The sequence below is a fragment of the Oncorhynchus mykiss genome, chromosome 19 (genome assembly GCF_013265735.2).
Source record: "Oncorhynchus mykiss isolate Arlee chromosome 19, USDA_OmykA_1.1, whole genome shotgun sequence".
Taxonomy (NCBI): domain Eukaryota; kingdom Metazoa; phylum Chordata; class Actinopteri; order Salmoniformes; family Salmonidae; genus Oncorhynchus; species Oncorhynchus mykiss.
In genome coordinates this window covers 66437786-66453772 of record NC_048583.1, presented here as the reverse complement: position 1 = coordinate 66453772, position 15987 = coordinate 66437786, and the positions used below count along the sequence as shown (strand labels likewise).

The window sequence follows — 15987 nt, the reverse complement described above, 5'->3', positions numbered from 1 at the left end:
AACACGAGCAATGGACATTAGACCGGTGGAAATCTGTCCTTTTTCGTCTGATGAGAACAAATTTGAGATTTTTGGTTCCAATTGCTGTGTATTTGTGAGACGCAGAGTAGGTGAACGGATGATCTCTGCATGTGTGGTTCCCACCGTGAAGCATGGAGGAGGAGGTGTGATGGGTGCTTTGCATCCCATCTGGTTTGCGCTTTGTGGCACTATCATTTGTTTTTCAACAAGATAATCACGCAACACATCTCCAGGCTGTGAAAGGCTCCAGGCTGCATCAGATGACCTTGTCTCCACAATCACCCGACCTCAACCCAATAGAGATGGTTTGGGATGACCGCAGAGTGAAGTAAAAGCAGCCAACAAGTGCTCAGCATGTGGGAACTCCTTCAAGACTGTTGGAAAAGCATTCCAGGTGAAGCTGGTTGAGAGAATGCTGAGACTGTGCAAAGCTGTCATCAAGGCAAAGGGTGGCTACTTTAAACAATCTAAAATATATTTGGATTTGTTTAATACTTTCCTGGTTACTACATGTTTCCATATGTGTTAGTTCACAGTTTTGATGTCTTCAATATTATTCTAGTAATAAATCAAGAAAAAAACCTTGAATGAGTAGGTTTGTCCAAACATTTGACTGGTATTGTATGTTTAGAAATCTCTTTTGCCATCTCTATATATGATCCAGTCTGAAGTGATCGTGTTTTTGTCTCTGTTCCAGGTGGTACAAGCTGAACTCCAAGACTGGGAAGAAGGAGAAGGAGCGAGGGGACATTCAGGTGACGGTGCAGTTCACCAAGAACAACCTGACAGCCAGCATGTACGACCTCTCCCTGGGTAAGGACAAGCCCCGGTCCACCTTCGGCAAGATCAAGGACCGCATCAAGGGTAAGAAGAGGAGCAGCAAGGACTCTGATGAAGACTCCGCCTCCACTGTTGTGGGCGGCTACGGCCCCGTTTCCCGCATGAGGAACCGGTTGCCGAGCGATGGCGGCGGGGAGGAAGACTACGAGGACGATGAAGGGGGGGAGGGGCGGAGGAGTAAGATGAGGAACTTCTTCCTGCGAGGGAAACTGAGGAAGTCGTCCGATACGAGGTCGAGCACGTCGCTAGGGTCGGAGAGTAGTGAGTCGTCGTCGAGGGGAGGGAGTCTCAGTCCCACCGCTGGGATCTCTGTAGTGGTGTCTGACCTGTCTAACTCGCCTAGCAACAGCAGCAACTTCACAGCAGACAGCCCTGGTGAGAGGAAAACATCATATATATACCTAGTTACAGTGGAATATAATAAGAGTACATGGCCATTAAGGCCAGATAGTTCTTCAAGATGTTCAAATGTTTATAGATGACCAGCAGGGTCAAATAATAATCAGTGGTTGTAGAGGTTGCAACAGGTCAGTACCTCAGGAGTAAATGTCCGTAGGCTTATCATAGCCGAGCATTCGCGAGGTAGAGAGAGAGAGAGACTCAGTCAAAAACAGCAGGTCCTGGACAAGGTAGCATGTCCGGTGAACAGGTCAGGGTTCTATAGCCGCAGGCAGAACAGTTGAAATTAGAGCACCAGCACGACCAGGTGGACTGGAGACAGCAAGGAGTCATCAGGCCAGGTAGTGCTGAGGCATGGTCCTCAGGTCCTCCGGGAGGGAGAGAGTTGTGAGAGACTGCTGTAGAGCTCATCACTCCCCCTAACTGGTAGGGGGCCAGAGGCAATTTCTCGATGCCAACACATCTTTCTAGCTAATTTACACGCTGAAGCTATGTTGTGCTTGGTGACCTCTGACTGTTTTATCCTAACATTGTTGGTGCCAACGTGGATAACAATATTCCTAAACTCTACACTCTGCAGTTTTAGCCAGCACTCTCTTCAGATTAGCCTTAACGTCGGTAGCCCTGCCCCCTGGTAAACAGTGTAGGATCGCTGGATGATTCGTTTTAAGTCTAATACTGCAGGTAATGGAGTCGCCAATGACTAGGGTTTTCAATTTGTCAGAGCTAATGGTGGGAGGCTTCGACGGCTCAGACCCAATAATGGGAGAAAGAGAGCCCTGAGAAGGCTCAGCCTCCGATTCGTTGCTTAATGGGGAGAACCGGTTGAAAGTTTGTCGCTCTTCCCCACCAGCCTCCACTGAGAGATAGATACTCTACCACCATCTACCACCCCACTACCCCATCCCCCATCTACCACCACACTACCACCATCTACCACTCCACCACCATTTACCACCCCACTACCACCATCTACCACCCCACTACCACCATCTACCACCCCAATACCACCATCTGCCAACCCACTACCACCATCTTCTACTCCACTACCACACCACTTCCCCATCCCCCATCTACCGCCCCACTACACCCATCCACGACCCCATTAGCACCATCTACCACCCCAGTACCACCATATTCTACTCTACCACCCCACTACCCCATCCCCCATCTACTAGCCCACTACCACCATCTACCACCCCACTGCCACCATCTTCTACTCCTCTACCACCCCACTACCACCATCTACCACCCCACTACCCCATCTACCACCCCACTACCACCATCTTCCACCCCACTACCCCATCTACCACCCCACTACCACCATCTTCCACCCCACTACCCCATCTACCACCCCACTACCACCATCTTCTACTCCACTACCCCATCTACCACCCCACTACCCCATCTACCACTCCACTACCACCCACTACATCATCCCCAATCTACCACCCCACTACCCCATCTACCACCCCACTACCCCATCTACCACTCCACTACCACCCCACTACACCATCCGACCATCTACCACCCCACTACCCCATCTACCATCCCACTACCACCCCACTACACCATGCCCCATCTACCACCCCACTACCCCATGTACCACCCCACTACCACCCCACTACCCCATCTACCACTCCACTACCCCATCTACCACCCCACTACCACCCCACTACCACTCCACTACCCCATCTACCACTCCACTACCCCATCTACCACCCCACTACCACTCCACTACCCCATCTACCATCCCACTACCACCCCACTACCACTCCACTACCACTCCACTACCACCCCACTACCCCATCTACCACCCCACTACCCCATCTACCATCCCACTACCACCCCACTACACCATCCCCCATCTACCACCCACTACCCCATCTACCACCCCACTACCACCCCACTACCCCATCTACCACCCCACTACCACCCCACTACCCCATCTACCCCATCTACCACCCCACTACCACGCCACTACCCTATCTACCACCCCACTACCCCATCCCCCATCTACCACTCCACTACCACCCCACTACCCCATCCCCCATCTACCACCCCACTACCCCATCTACCACCCCACTACCCTATCTACCACCCCTCTACCCCATCTACCACCCCACTTCCACTCCACTACCACTCCACTTTCCCATCCCCATCCCCCTACTTTAATTGTTTTATTGCATGCATTGTCGCTCTTTGCTTGACTTTTCCTGTCATGAAAAGACATGCTATTCAAGCACTAGCATCTCTCTCTCTTTCCCCTCCACAGATCATACGGCAGAGTCGTCTCCCAAGCTGGCCTCCTATACATGTGAGTTCACTGACGAGTCTGGAGAGATCAACATCCCTGTGCCTCAGCCTGTCTACATCAATGGAAGCCATGTGTACAACACCACCTTGGACCCTTGCCCGGGGAACCCTGTAGTACCCTTAGATCCTCTAGCCCTGGTGAAGAAGAACCTGCCTCTGTCCCAATCCCTCCAGAACCTCAACCAGCGGAGAGAGGAGCTCCCTGTCCTCCTCCCTAAAGGTCCCGCTGCGGATGGCCGGCGCTGGTCCTTTGACAAGGCAGGGAAGGAGGAAAAGGTGGCCATCGCAGCCGCCCTGGAGCAGGCTGGCCAAGGGATGGGCGAGGGGGCCAGGGAGGAGTCAGACAGAGACCGCCGGAGCAGGAACTGTCTGGATGAGTCTGAACAGGCCTCGAACTCTGACTCTGGCCCAGGCGAGAAACACAAAGGATGGTTTGGATCAAAGGACAACCATAACAAACCCAGGTGAGAAAGAATGAGCACTACTGGGTGTTACCAGGTTAGAACGCAGGGTGACGTAGACAGCTCAGAAAGATAAGTGACCTCCACTGACTATATTATAGATGACAACTGGTTTGTCTCAAAGATGTCCACCACAACCCAGGATACGTTTGTGTCATGTTGCTAGAAAACCAAAGGATTTAAATCGTATGATGTGCAAGGGATGGTTAGCCTTATTAGACCGTTGACAACTGGTTGAAGTGCCAGAGGTTTCTACACAGGGCAGGTTGGAGTTACTAACCATGTTTCCTTCCACAGTTTTAATGCTAGCAGTCATACCATATAAAAATAAATCATGACTGAAACAGGACGTTTTTGGACGCAATTTTATGTTTTTGGACGCGTTTTTGGACGCAATTTTATGAATGCAGACGGATCAAAATTAATTATGCGAGAAACGGCGGTGGAAATGCCTTTATGCACAAATATTGAAGTTAACTTGGGAGTTACGTAAAGTTTCAGCATGATAAGGCACTGCCATGTCTCAAGGATCTGTACACAATTCCTGGAAGCTGAAAATGTCCCAGTTCTTCCTTGGCCTGCATACTCACCGGACATGTCACCAATTGAGCATGTTTGGGATGCTCTGGATCGATCTGTATGACAGCGTGTTCCAGTTCCCGCCAATATCCAGCAACTTCACACAGCCATTGAAGAGGAGTGGGACAACGTTCCACAGGCCACAATCAACAGCCTGATACACTCTATGTGATGGAGATGTGTTGCGCTGCATGAGGCAAATGGTGGTCACACCAGATACTGACTGGTTCTGATCCACGCCCCTACCTTTCTTTATGTGTGATGACTGATTTACAGATGTGCATCTGTAATGTGAAATCCATAGATTAGAGCCTAATGAATTTCTTTCAATTGACTGATTTCCTTCTATGAACTGTAACTTCGTAAAATATTTGAAATTGTTGCATATTGAGCTGACGTTTTTGTTCAGTGTGTAAATCTGTTGCTGATGGAGCTCATGAGCTGGGCCTCTCTGAGCTGGGCCTGTCTGAGCTGGGCCTCTCTGAGCTGGGCCTCTCTGAGCTTGGCCTCTCTGAGCTGGGCCTCTCTGAGCTGGGCCTGTCTGAGCTGGGCCTCTCTGAGCTGGGCTTCTCTGAGCTGGGCCTCTCTGAGCTCGGCCTCTCTGAGCTGGGCCTGTCTGAGCTGGATCCATCTAAACTGGTATGTGTCTATGGTGTATGTAGACACCTGGGCCATGAGGGAGACATTACTGAGTACCACTCATATTTTCAAGCATAGTGGTGGCTGCATCAATTTATGGGTATGCTTGTAATCGTTAAGGACTGGGGAGTTTTTCAGGATAAAAAAATAAACGGAATGGAGCTAAGCACAGGAACAATTCTAGAGGAAAACCTGGTTCAGTCTGCTTTCCACCAGACACTGGGAGATGAATTCACCTTTCAGCAGTCCACCTGTGGTAAATTCAATTGATTGGACATAATTTGGAAAGGCACACACTTGTCTATATAAGGTCCCACAGTTGACAGTGCATGTCAGAGCAAATACCAAGCCATGAGGTCGAAGGAATTGTCCATAGAGGTCTGAGACAGAATTGTGTTGAGGCACCGATCTGGGGAAGGGTACCAAAACATTTGTGCAGCATTGAAGGTTCCATCATTCTTAAATGGAAGTAGTTTGGAACCACCAAGACTCTTCCTAGAGCCGGCCGCCCAGGCCAAAATGAGATCATTCTGTATCAAATGTTCAATACATTTTCTAAAAACATGTTTTTTTACTTTGTCATTGTGGTTTTGTGTGTAGATGGAAGGAAGAAAATTATATATAATCCATTTTGAATTCACGTTGTAACACAACAACATGTGGAATAACCGCTACCCACCACCAGTAACTGTCTGAAGACAAGGGTTGAGCTAGTAATAGGTCTTGGAGAAGCTACCCACTGCCAGTAACTGTCTGAAGACAAGGGTTGAGCTAGTAATAGGTCTTGGAGAGGCTACCCACCACCAGTAACAGTCTGAAGACAAGGGTTGAGCTAGTAATAGGTCTTGGAGAAGCTACCCACTGCCAGTAACTGTCCGAAGACAAGGGTTGAGCTAGTAATACGTCTTGGAAAAGCTACCCACCACCAGTAACTGTCTGGAGACTAGGGTTGAGCTAGTAATAGGTCTTGGAGAAGCTACCCACTGCCAGTAACTGTCCGAAGACAAGGGTTGAGCTAGTAATAGGTCTTGGAGAAGCTACCCACTGCCAGTAACTGCATGAAGACTAGGGTTGAGCTAGTAATAGGTCTTGGAGAAGCTACCCACTGCCAGTAACAGTCTGAAGACTAGGGTTGATCTAGTAATAGGTATTGAGGAAGCTCCATTAATTGTTTTTCTCTCCTGTGTGGTTGACACTGTGCTTTTGTTTTAGTCTTGGTTTGATGTACTCAATTGGGGCGAGAGCAGGTTTGACTATGGCTAACATTAAGGGATTCTTCCAAGTCCCGAGGGAGGAGCTTCTGGTTTGCTATACTTAAGACCAATTGTTATGAATTGCGACACATTATAACATTGAGGTTGATGATAAACGTCTGAAAGACACAGTTAAGTCCATACTAAAGGCCAACTTGATCGAATCCGGCACTCTAATGGAGTCATTTTCTCCTGGTTTGGCTACATTTCGGTCCACTACAAACGCCCCTAATCCTGTCTTCTCTTTTGAACAGCAAAAGGAACTGTTGTTGCTACGACTAGATCATGATAGGTTGAAACAGCAACAAGCCTTGGAAATGGAGTTGGAGGTCAAAAGGTTTAAACAAGAAACGGCGGCAAGCTGACGCTGCAACAAGTCCGTTTTAGATTTGGTCAGAGATGGTAACCTGTCTGACATGTCTCTTAATGACAGTTGCGGTGATTTCTCCGGAGGTCGTGCTCAGCTTTCCTTCGACGTAGCTGGAAACTTGAGGCGCCTGCCAAAATTCAGGGAAAAGGAACCTGAGGTTTTTTTTCACTGTTTGAAAGGGTACCAGATTCCAGGAATTGGCACGGACCGTACGTTGATGTTGCAATGTGATCTGGGAAATCACAAGAAGTCTACTCCGCTCTTAACGTTGCTGATAGACAAAACTATGGTAAAGTTAAAGCTGCTGTGTTGCACGACTATGAGTTAGTTCCTGATGTGTGTCACCAGCGGTTTAGAACCTGGAAAAAAACTGACAAACCGACTTATGTTGAGTTTGCACGGGACTTGCACACCCAGTTTAACTGATGGTGCACTTTGCTGGTTGTTCCAACCTACGAGCAATTGTGCAGTTTAGTTGTGCTGGAGCATTTCAACGATTCTGTCTCTGACCGCCTTGGCACATACATACAGTGCATTGCGAAAGTATTCGGCCCCCTTGAACTTTGCGACCTTTTGCCACATTTCAGGCTTCAAACATAAAGATATAAAACTGTATTTTTTTTGTGAAGAATCAACAACAAGTGGGACACAATCATGAAGTGGAACGACATTTATTGGATATTTCAAACTTTTTTAACAAATCAAAAACTGAAAAATTGGGCGTGCAAAATTATTCAGCCCCTTTACTTTCAGTGCAGCAAACTCTCTCCAGAAGTTCAGTGAGGATCTCTGAATGATCCAATGTTGACCTAAATGACTACTGATGATAAATACAATCCACCTGTGTGTAATCAAGTCTCCGTATAAATGCACCTGCACTGTGATAGTCTCAGAGGTCCGTTAAAAGCGCAGAGAGCATCATGAAGAACAAGGAACACACCAGGCAGGTCCGAGATACTGTTGTGAAGAAGTTTAAAGCCGGATTTGGATACAAAAAGATTTCCCAAGCTTTAAACATCCCAAGAAGCACTGTGCAAGCGATAATATTGAAATGGAAGGAGTATCAGACCACTGCAAATCTACCAAGACCTGGCCGTCCCTCTAAACTTTCAGCTCATAAAAGGAGAAGACTGATCAGAGATGCAGCCAAGAGGCCCATGATCACTCTGGATGAACTGCAGAGATCTACAGCTGAGGTGGGAGACTCTGTCCATAGGACAACAATCAGTCGTATATTGCACAAATCTGGCCTTTATGGAAGAGTGGTAAGAAGAAAGCCATTTCTTAAAGATATCCATAAAAAGTGTTGTTTAAAGTTTGCCACAAGCCTCCTGAGACACACCAAACATGTGGAAGAAGGTGCTCTGGTCAGATGAAACCAAAATTGAACTTTTTGGCAACAATGCAAAACGTTATGTTTGGCGTAAAAGCAACACAGCTGAACACACCATCCCCACTGTCAAACATGGTGGTGGCAGCATCATGGTTTGGGCCTGCTTTTCTTCAGCAGGGACAGGGAAGATGGTTAAAATTGATGGGAAGATGGATGGAGCCAAATACAGGACCATTCTGGAAAAAAACCTGATGGAGTCTGCAAAAGACCTGAGACTGGGACGGAGATTTGTCTTCCAACAAGACAATGATCCAAAACATAAAGCAAAATCTACAATGGAATGGTTCAAAAATAAACATATCCAGGTGTTAGAATGGCCAAGTCAAAGTCCAGACCTGAATCCAATCGAGAATCTGTGGAAAGAACTGAAAACTGCTGTTCACAAATGCTCTCCATCCAACCTCACTGAGCTCGAGCTGTTTTGCAAGGAGGAATGGGAAAAAATGTCAGTCTCTCGATGTGCAAAACTGATAGAGACATACCCCAAGCGACTTACAGCTGTAATCGCAGCAAAAGGTGGCGCTACAAAGTATTAACTTAAGGGGGCTGAATAATTTTGCACGCCCAATTTTTCAGTTTTTGATTTGTTAAAAAAGTTTGAAATATCCCATAAATGACGTTCCACTTCATGATTGTGTCCCACTTGTTGGTGATTCTTCACAAAAAAATACAGTTTTATATCTTTATGTTTGAAGCCTGAAATGTGGCAAAAGGTCGCAAAGTTCAAGGGGGCCGAACACTTTCGCAAGGCACTGTAAATGAGCATAAAGTGCAGACCGTCTCGGAGGCTGCAGTGTTGGCTGATGAATATGTGCTGATGCATAAATATCACTTTGGGGAACCCCGTCTTCACAGTGACGGTCGCAGGGAGAGTTTTTCGACTAAATTCTTTCCTACTGGGCCTGATCTTGTCTCAAGGATTGACTATTGTTCCCATGTGAAATCCGATCATGGAAAAATCTGCTATTACTGCTGTGGTAAAGGTCATTGGAAAAGTGAATGCCCTGTCCTTAAGAGTTAAAGCTAGGCCTTCTGGGGTAAATGCGCCCGTAAATCCTACGGCGTTAGCGGAGCCATGGAGCGGTTCCATCAGATCTTGAAGTCGTTGTTGCCTGGTTACTGGATTGAGTTGGACCGTGACTGGAAGGAGGCTCTTGGCCTGATCTGGGCTCTACAACACTTTGGGTGTAGTGCCTCTAGTTGTATATACTGATCACATACCACACACTTTTTTATGCTCGTTGCAGTGTCCGAACTAGGAGGTTGATGCGGTTGTACATTCAAGCTTTTCCCCTCGAGATTCCTCATATTAACGGGGTGGACAATGTTTTTGGCGGATTCGTTGTCCCGTGTGCCCTCTTCTTAGTCGTCCCGTTTAATACTGTGTTGTCTGTTCTCCGACAATTTGGTCTCCTGTCTCTTGGTCTCTCTCTTCCTCTCCTTTTCTTAATTTGCATCCAGGCGCCATGGTTGCTGGAGCTGGTGGTGTGGGTTGAGTTAAGTGGTGGACCTGTCTGGTTGGATGTCCAGGGTGTGCAAGTATATTTTTAATTGTTTATTGCTTGTGTTTATTAAAACATTTGTTTCGGGGACATGGGAGGTCCCCGTTTTTATGGGTGGTGGTGTGACCGTCCCTCCCTGCTCTGTCTACTGTGTTTTGCTGTGCTTACTTCCTGCAGCAGATTGGTGGGCGGAGTAGGAGAGGTGGGCGGAGTAGGAGAGGTGGGCGGAGTTGGGAGGGTGGGCAGTGCTGATGGGGTACACCTGTGGGATAAAGTCACTGTTTCCCCATTCAGCAAGAGATTCCTCTCTCCATGCATACAGGTACCTTTTGGCTGTTTCATTGTGGCGTTGGCAGTTGACGCCTAATTTACTGACCTTCATGCCTCGTCTGATTATTGTTATGAGTGTTTACTTTATTTATAAAAATTCATTTAGTTATTCCTTTACTCAGTGTGTGGTTTCCCATTGGTACAATCTTGAGACCGGTGGTAACAGACCCCCCACCACTGACATCTCCTCATATGCTTCATATCAATCCTCTGTGGAAAGCTGATCTGGGGTCAGGTCCCCTCCTTCTCCATATAAGTTACTGATCCCATAATATCATCACTCTGAGACTGTGGATATGTCCCCTGGTTTCATAATGGGCTTGAAGCCTACTTCCTGTACACTGAGCATTATGGCCCCAGATCACAGAAATGGAATGTTATTCCTTTTCATGCTCTGTTCTCTCTGTGGGTTTTCTGAACTTTGAACTTTGACCTGAAGAATAGCATGTTTTTATGGTAAACCTAAATCATCTACTAGATCAGAGTATTTTGGTGCTGAGACGGAGACAACTATGCACATTTGATTTATTTTGTACTTTTACTTCTCCTTTATTAAACTAGGCAAGTCAGTTAAGAACAAATTCTTATTTACAATGACGCCCTCTACCAAAAGGCAAAAGGCCTCCTGAGGGGACGGGGGCTGGGATTAAAAAATCAATCAATCAATAAATACAATAAAAATACAGGACAAAACACACGTCACAACAAGAGAGACGACACAACACTACATAAAGAGAGACCTAAAGACAACAACATAGCATGGCAGCAACACATGACACCACAACAACAAGAGAGACACCACAACACTACATAAAGAGAGACCTAAGACAACAACATAGCACATGACAACACAACATGGTAGCAACACAACATGACAACAACACAACATGGTAGCAACACAACATGGTAGCAACACAACATGACAACAACACAACATGGTAGCAACACAACATGACAACAACATGGTAGCAACACATGACACCACAACAACAAGAGACACCACAACACTACATAAAGAGACCTAAAACAACAACATAGAGCAAGGCAGCAACACATGACAACAACATGGTAGCATCACAACATGACAACAACATGGTAGCATCACAACATGACAACATGGTAGCAACACAACATGACAACAACACAACATGGTAGCAACACAACATGACAACAACATGGTAGCATCACAACATGACAACAACATGGTAGCAACACAACATGGTAGCATCACAACATGACAACAACATGGTAGCAGCACAACATGACAACAAAATGGTAGCAACACAACATGGTAGCAACACAACATGACAACAACATGGTAACAGCACAACATGGTAGCAACACAACATGACAACAACATGGTAGCAGCACAACATGGTAGCAGCAGAACATGACAACAACATGGTAGCAACACAACATGACAACAACATGGTAGCAGCACAACATGGTAGCAGCACAACATGACAACAACATGGTAGCAACACAACATGACAACAACATGGTAGCAACACAACATGGTAGCAGCACAACATGACAACAACATGGTAGCAGCACAACATGACAACAACATGGTAGCAGCATAACATGGTAGCAACACATGGTAGCAACACAACATGACAACAACATGGTAGCAGAACAACATGGTAGCAACACAACATGGTAGCAACACAACATGGCAGCAACACAACATGGTAGCAACACAACATGGTAGCAACACAACATGGTAGCAACACAACATGGCAGCAACACAACATGGCAGCAACACAACATGGCAGCAACACAAAACATGGTACAAATATTATTGGGCACTGACAAGAGCACAAAGGCCAAGAAGGTAGAGACAACAATACATCACACAAAGCAGCCACAGCGCTCAGTAAGAGTGTCCATGATTTGAGTCTTTGAATGAAGAGATTGAGATAAAACAGGTCCAGTTTTAGTGTTTGTTGAAAACCCTATTGAATAAAAACTCCATGAGAAAATCTGTTGGGCAGCAAGTGGGAGGGTTTTCCTCGGTTGAATGACTTTATTCAGAGCGCAAGGTAGCCACACCTGCAAAGCCTGTTAGGCACCTGCAGAAGGTATGTCTGAATAGAAGGGAACCACGCCTGCAGAGCCTGTTAGGCACCGGCAGAAGGTATGTCTGAATAGAAGGGAACCACGCCTGCAGAGCCTGTTAGGCACCGGCAGAAGGTATGTCTGAATAGAAGGGAACCACGCCTGCAGGGCCTGTTAGGCACCGGCAGAAGGTATCTGACAGGTCTGACAGGTCTGAATACCAACTACTGAGAAGTGCGTAGCAAAGGCGTAAATTCCTGAATCGGTTCCTAATGAGGTGTGTACTTTTTTTTGGTAAGACCTGTTTCTAATACAGCGAAGGTCAGATGGATGAGGGTCCTGTATGTTGACTCCATCTGGCTAGACAACACAAACCGATCTGGCACCAGGCTACAACGGGTCTACAACTACACAGACCCATATTCAATGGTGTCTCTCAGTCTGGTGCGTCGTCTCTCAGGCTAAACATTACGTTGTCTGTCTAGCTCAACGTGTTGTCGCAGGACTGGATTTAAAGCCAGACTGATGTTGATTAGGGGTTGAGGTACAGGTATGAGGGAGGTTGGAAGCTACTCAGTTTTACTATATCAGGCCAACCACTGGTTGGTTTAGTCTGTCAGGGGATAACGCCTCAGAGTTTTAGATGCTAAAAAATACATTATTATTATTTTTAAATTCAGAATTGAAGGTATTATCCCCCAACATTTGCAGTTGTTTGGTGTTACCACTGACTATGTCCAGTAGAACTGCAGGTCTGAGGTTAGCCTTGTAAACAAACATCACTAATCAAGAGGACTGTGTGCCTTCCTTTCACAGCCCGGTGGTGTCACCTAGCTCAGGCTCTCACCTCACCCCCCATACCCCTGGTCTCACCCCCCTTACCCCTGGTCTGCTGTCCTGGGGCCCCTCTCACCTCCCTGTAGATCCTAACTCACTGGGCACCCAACTCCATCACACTAACCCCTTCAGCCCATCTCCTCCCCTCATGTCTCCATCCAACCCGTTCCTCTCTCTCCTCCAGTGTAACCCTTTCTATGAGGAGCTCCTAGCTGACCAAGCTCTAAACCTTAACTCTGCCCAGCCCCATCTGCCTCCCTGTTGTTCTAGCTTTACCTCCTATATCTCAGTAGCACCCCAAACCTGGTCTACCAACACTAACCCCGTACCCATCCTGCCCCCAACCCAAGACAGCCCAGTCACACCAGACTGCACTAACACTGGTATGAAGGAACAAAGAGCCTCCCTGAAACTTCCTCCAGAAGAGAAGAGCGCCAACACTAAGGATAAAGAAGAAGAAGCAGTCAAAACGAGCCAGAGACCGCTCCCTCCGCTCCCAAAGACTGAGACGGTGCCCTCTGCTAACTCTCCCCTCTGTGAGGAAGACATGTCCTACGCTAAGGCTGAGACTGCATCATTCTACTCTGCCACTGGCCCAGACAACATCGCTGCTTTAGACTTGATGGGGGAGTTCTCTGACGATCGATGCTGGGCCACTTGTGATGATGTCATCCGGTCAGACACAATAGATCGAGCCACATCCCATCTGGGAGCCACCTGTGTTGTTAAAGAGAAGACCACATCCCCTGAAGCAAGGATAGACTGGCCAATCGGCATGGACTTAGAATCATATAACTCAGCAGAACTTTCCAATGCACTTCTACACTCTGTCAGGTCTCAAGCTCACAGTCCACTAAAAACAGTTCAGTCCACTACTGGGACATCTAGTGGTGAGAAGGTCAATGAAGACATTGAGGATTACAGATCAGAGGACCAATACTCAGAACACCCTCATGTGGAGTCCGTTGTAGTCCAACATTCTCTCTCAGAAGAACACCCTCTCCAACGGTCCCTCTCAGAGGGCACAAGGAGGAACAGCGTTGAGGACCTGACTCTGTCGTTCGGCAGCGACCCTGGCGTTGTAACCCTGGGGTCGTTGTCCTTTGTCCAGCAGCATGACACTTCTGACCTCCTCGCTGCCTCCTCCTTCTCCGCTCCTTCCTCTCTAACTGCTGAACGTAACACATCTTCCTCTCCAGCTCTCTCCTCTCTCCCTGCCCCGCCCCCTGCTACTGTGAGGTCATCAGTAAGCACTGTCTCGGCCGCAACCCTTTTCTCCACTGCACAGCCAGTGATTGGTGCATCGCATGCTGGCTTGCCCCAGGAGACACATCCGCCAGCCAATCAGCAGATCAGGTGAGGTCACATGTTTACTGGGAAGTGGGGGGTGTCTCAACAGGGCCTCAAGTTCTTCTTCTTCTCTCAGCGACTGCCATAGTTGATGCAAAGATGAGCCCTCTACTTATCTCTATGGCGATTGACGATCTGGGGTTCTCCCGTTGCTTCCACTGCCTCTCCTCTGCAACCTGTCTTGGGGTTCTTCATTTTCTTCTGTCTGAAAATCTTCTACTCTTATTTGTCAACACACACCATACTCCTGTGTTTCTTGTCTCTATGGTCAGTGTGATGGGTCCTGAAGTTAACCCCCCCCCCCCCCCCCCAATGAAAGGTAGTATAGACTCCTTTATGTGTTTGTTACACACGCGCAAGTTGGTGGCAGAACAAGGGGGAGTTATTCTGTAGAAAGCCAGCAAAAAAGTCTGTATTTACATGGTGCTTATGAGTGCATTTCACACTTCTTTTGGATTAGAATGGGATTTTCAGGCTCGTGTGAATGTCCTTAACATAATGTTTGTGTCATCATCGCAAATCAACTGCATTATACTTAAAATACACTTCAACCAGTAAAATGGCTCTTCGGCTAGCGTTTGCTACAACCTATATCATATGAGCGTTAGCATTCTAGCTAACAACTGCTACATCTAAAATAGTTATTTTGCAAAGATCACATCCAAGTATAATCTTAGCGACTGTTCAAGCAAGAATCAAAACATAATTGTAAGCGTATGAGAACCCAAACGTGATTTTGTTTAGAAGTAATCACGTAATCGAATGTACATCTTGAATGGGCACAGATGGCGATGTCTTTCTTACTGCAGCCAAGAGTCGTGGACATCTGTGCCTGACGTCATTGTGTTGTGCACTGGAAAAGGGTCTATTCACACTCACAGACCTGTCAATAACAGCTAGGAGGGAGAGTACTGGAGGACAGGGTTAGGAGGGAGAGTACTGGAGGACAGGGTTAGGAGGGGGAGTACTGGAGGACAGGGTTCAATAACAGCTAGGAGGGAGTGTACTGGAGGACAGGGTTAGGAGGGAGAGTACTGGAGGACAGGGTTAGGAGGGAGAGTACTGGAGGACAGGGTTCAATAACAGCTAGGAGGGAGAGTACTGGAGGACAGGGTTAGGAGGGAGAGTACTGGAGGACAGGGTTAGGAGGGGGAGTACTGGAGGACAGGGTTCAATAACAGCTAGGAGGGAGTGTACTGGAGGACAGGGTTAGGAGGGAGAGTACTGGAGGACAGGGTTAGGAGGGAGAGTACTGGAGGACAGGGTTCAATAACAGCTAGGAGGGAGAGTACTGGAGGACAGGGTTAGGAGGGGGAGTACTGGAGGACAGGGTTCAATAACAGCTAGGAGGGAGTGTACTGGAGGACAGGGTTAGGAGGGAGAGTACTGGAGGACAGGGTTAGGAGGGAGAGTACTGGAGGACAGGGTTCAATAACAGCTAGGAGCTGGAGTACTGGAGGACAGGGTTCAATAACAGCTAGGAGCTGGAGTACTGGAGGACAGGGTTCAATAACAGCTAGGAGGGAGTGTACTGGAGGAGACAGCGTTCAATAACAGCTAGGAGGAGGACAGGGTTCAATAACAGCTAGGGGGGGAGTACTGGAGGACAGGCTTCAATAACAGCGAGGAGGGAGAGTAC

At 47.4% G+C, this 15987-nt stretch overlaps 1 protein-coding gene across 4 annotated transcripts in view; it reads left to right on the top strand.

The window, feature by feature from the left end:
* The window catches only part of rab11fip5a (RAB11 family interacting protein 5a (class I)), a 58245-nt gene that overhangs the window by 30523 nt on the left and 11735 nt on the right, over positions 1-15987 (top strand). For 3 of the 4 annotated variants that reach the window (XR_005037842.1, XR_005037843.1, XM_036955437.1), the window contains exons 2-4: positions 719-1236; positions 3536-4040; positions 12978-14354. Coding sequence is in view for 2 of the 4 variants with exons in the window: in XM_036955437.1 (XP_036811332.1) it covers positions 719-1236; positions 3536-4040; positions 12978-14354 (2400 nt within the window). In the remaining 2 variants the exon portion in view is untranslated. The remainder of the gene's footprint in view (positions 1-718; positions 1237-3535; positions 4041-12977; positions 14355-15987) is intronic. The other variant, XM_036955438.1, reaches the window with a different exon arrangement.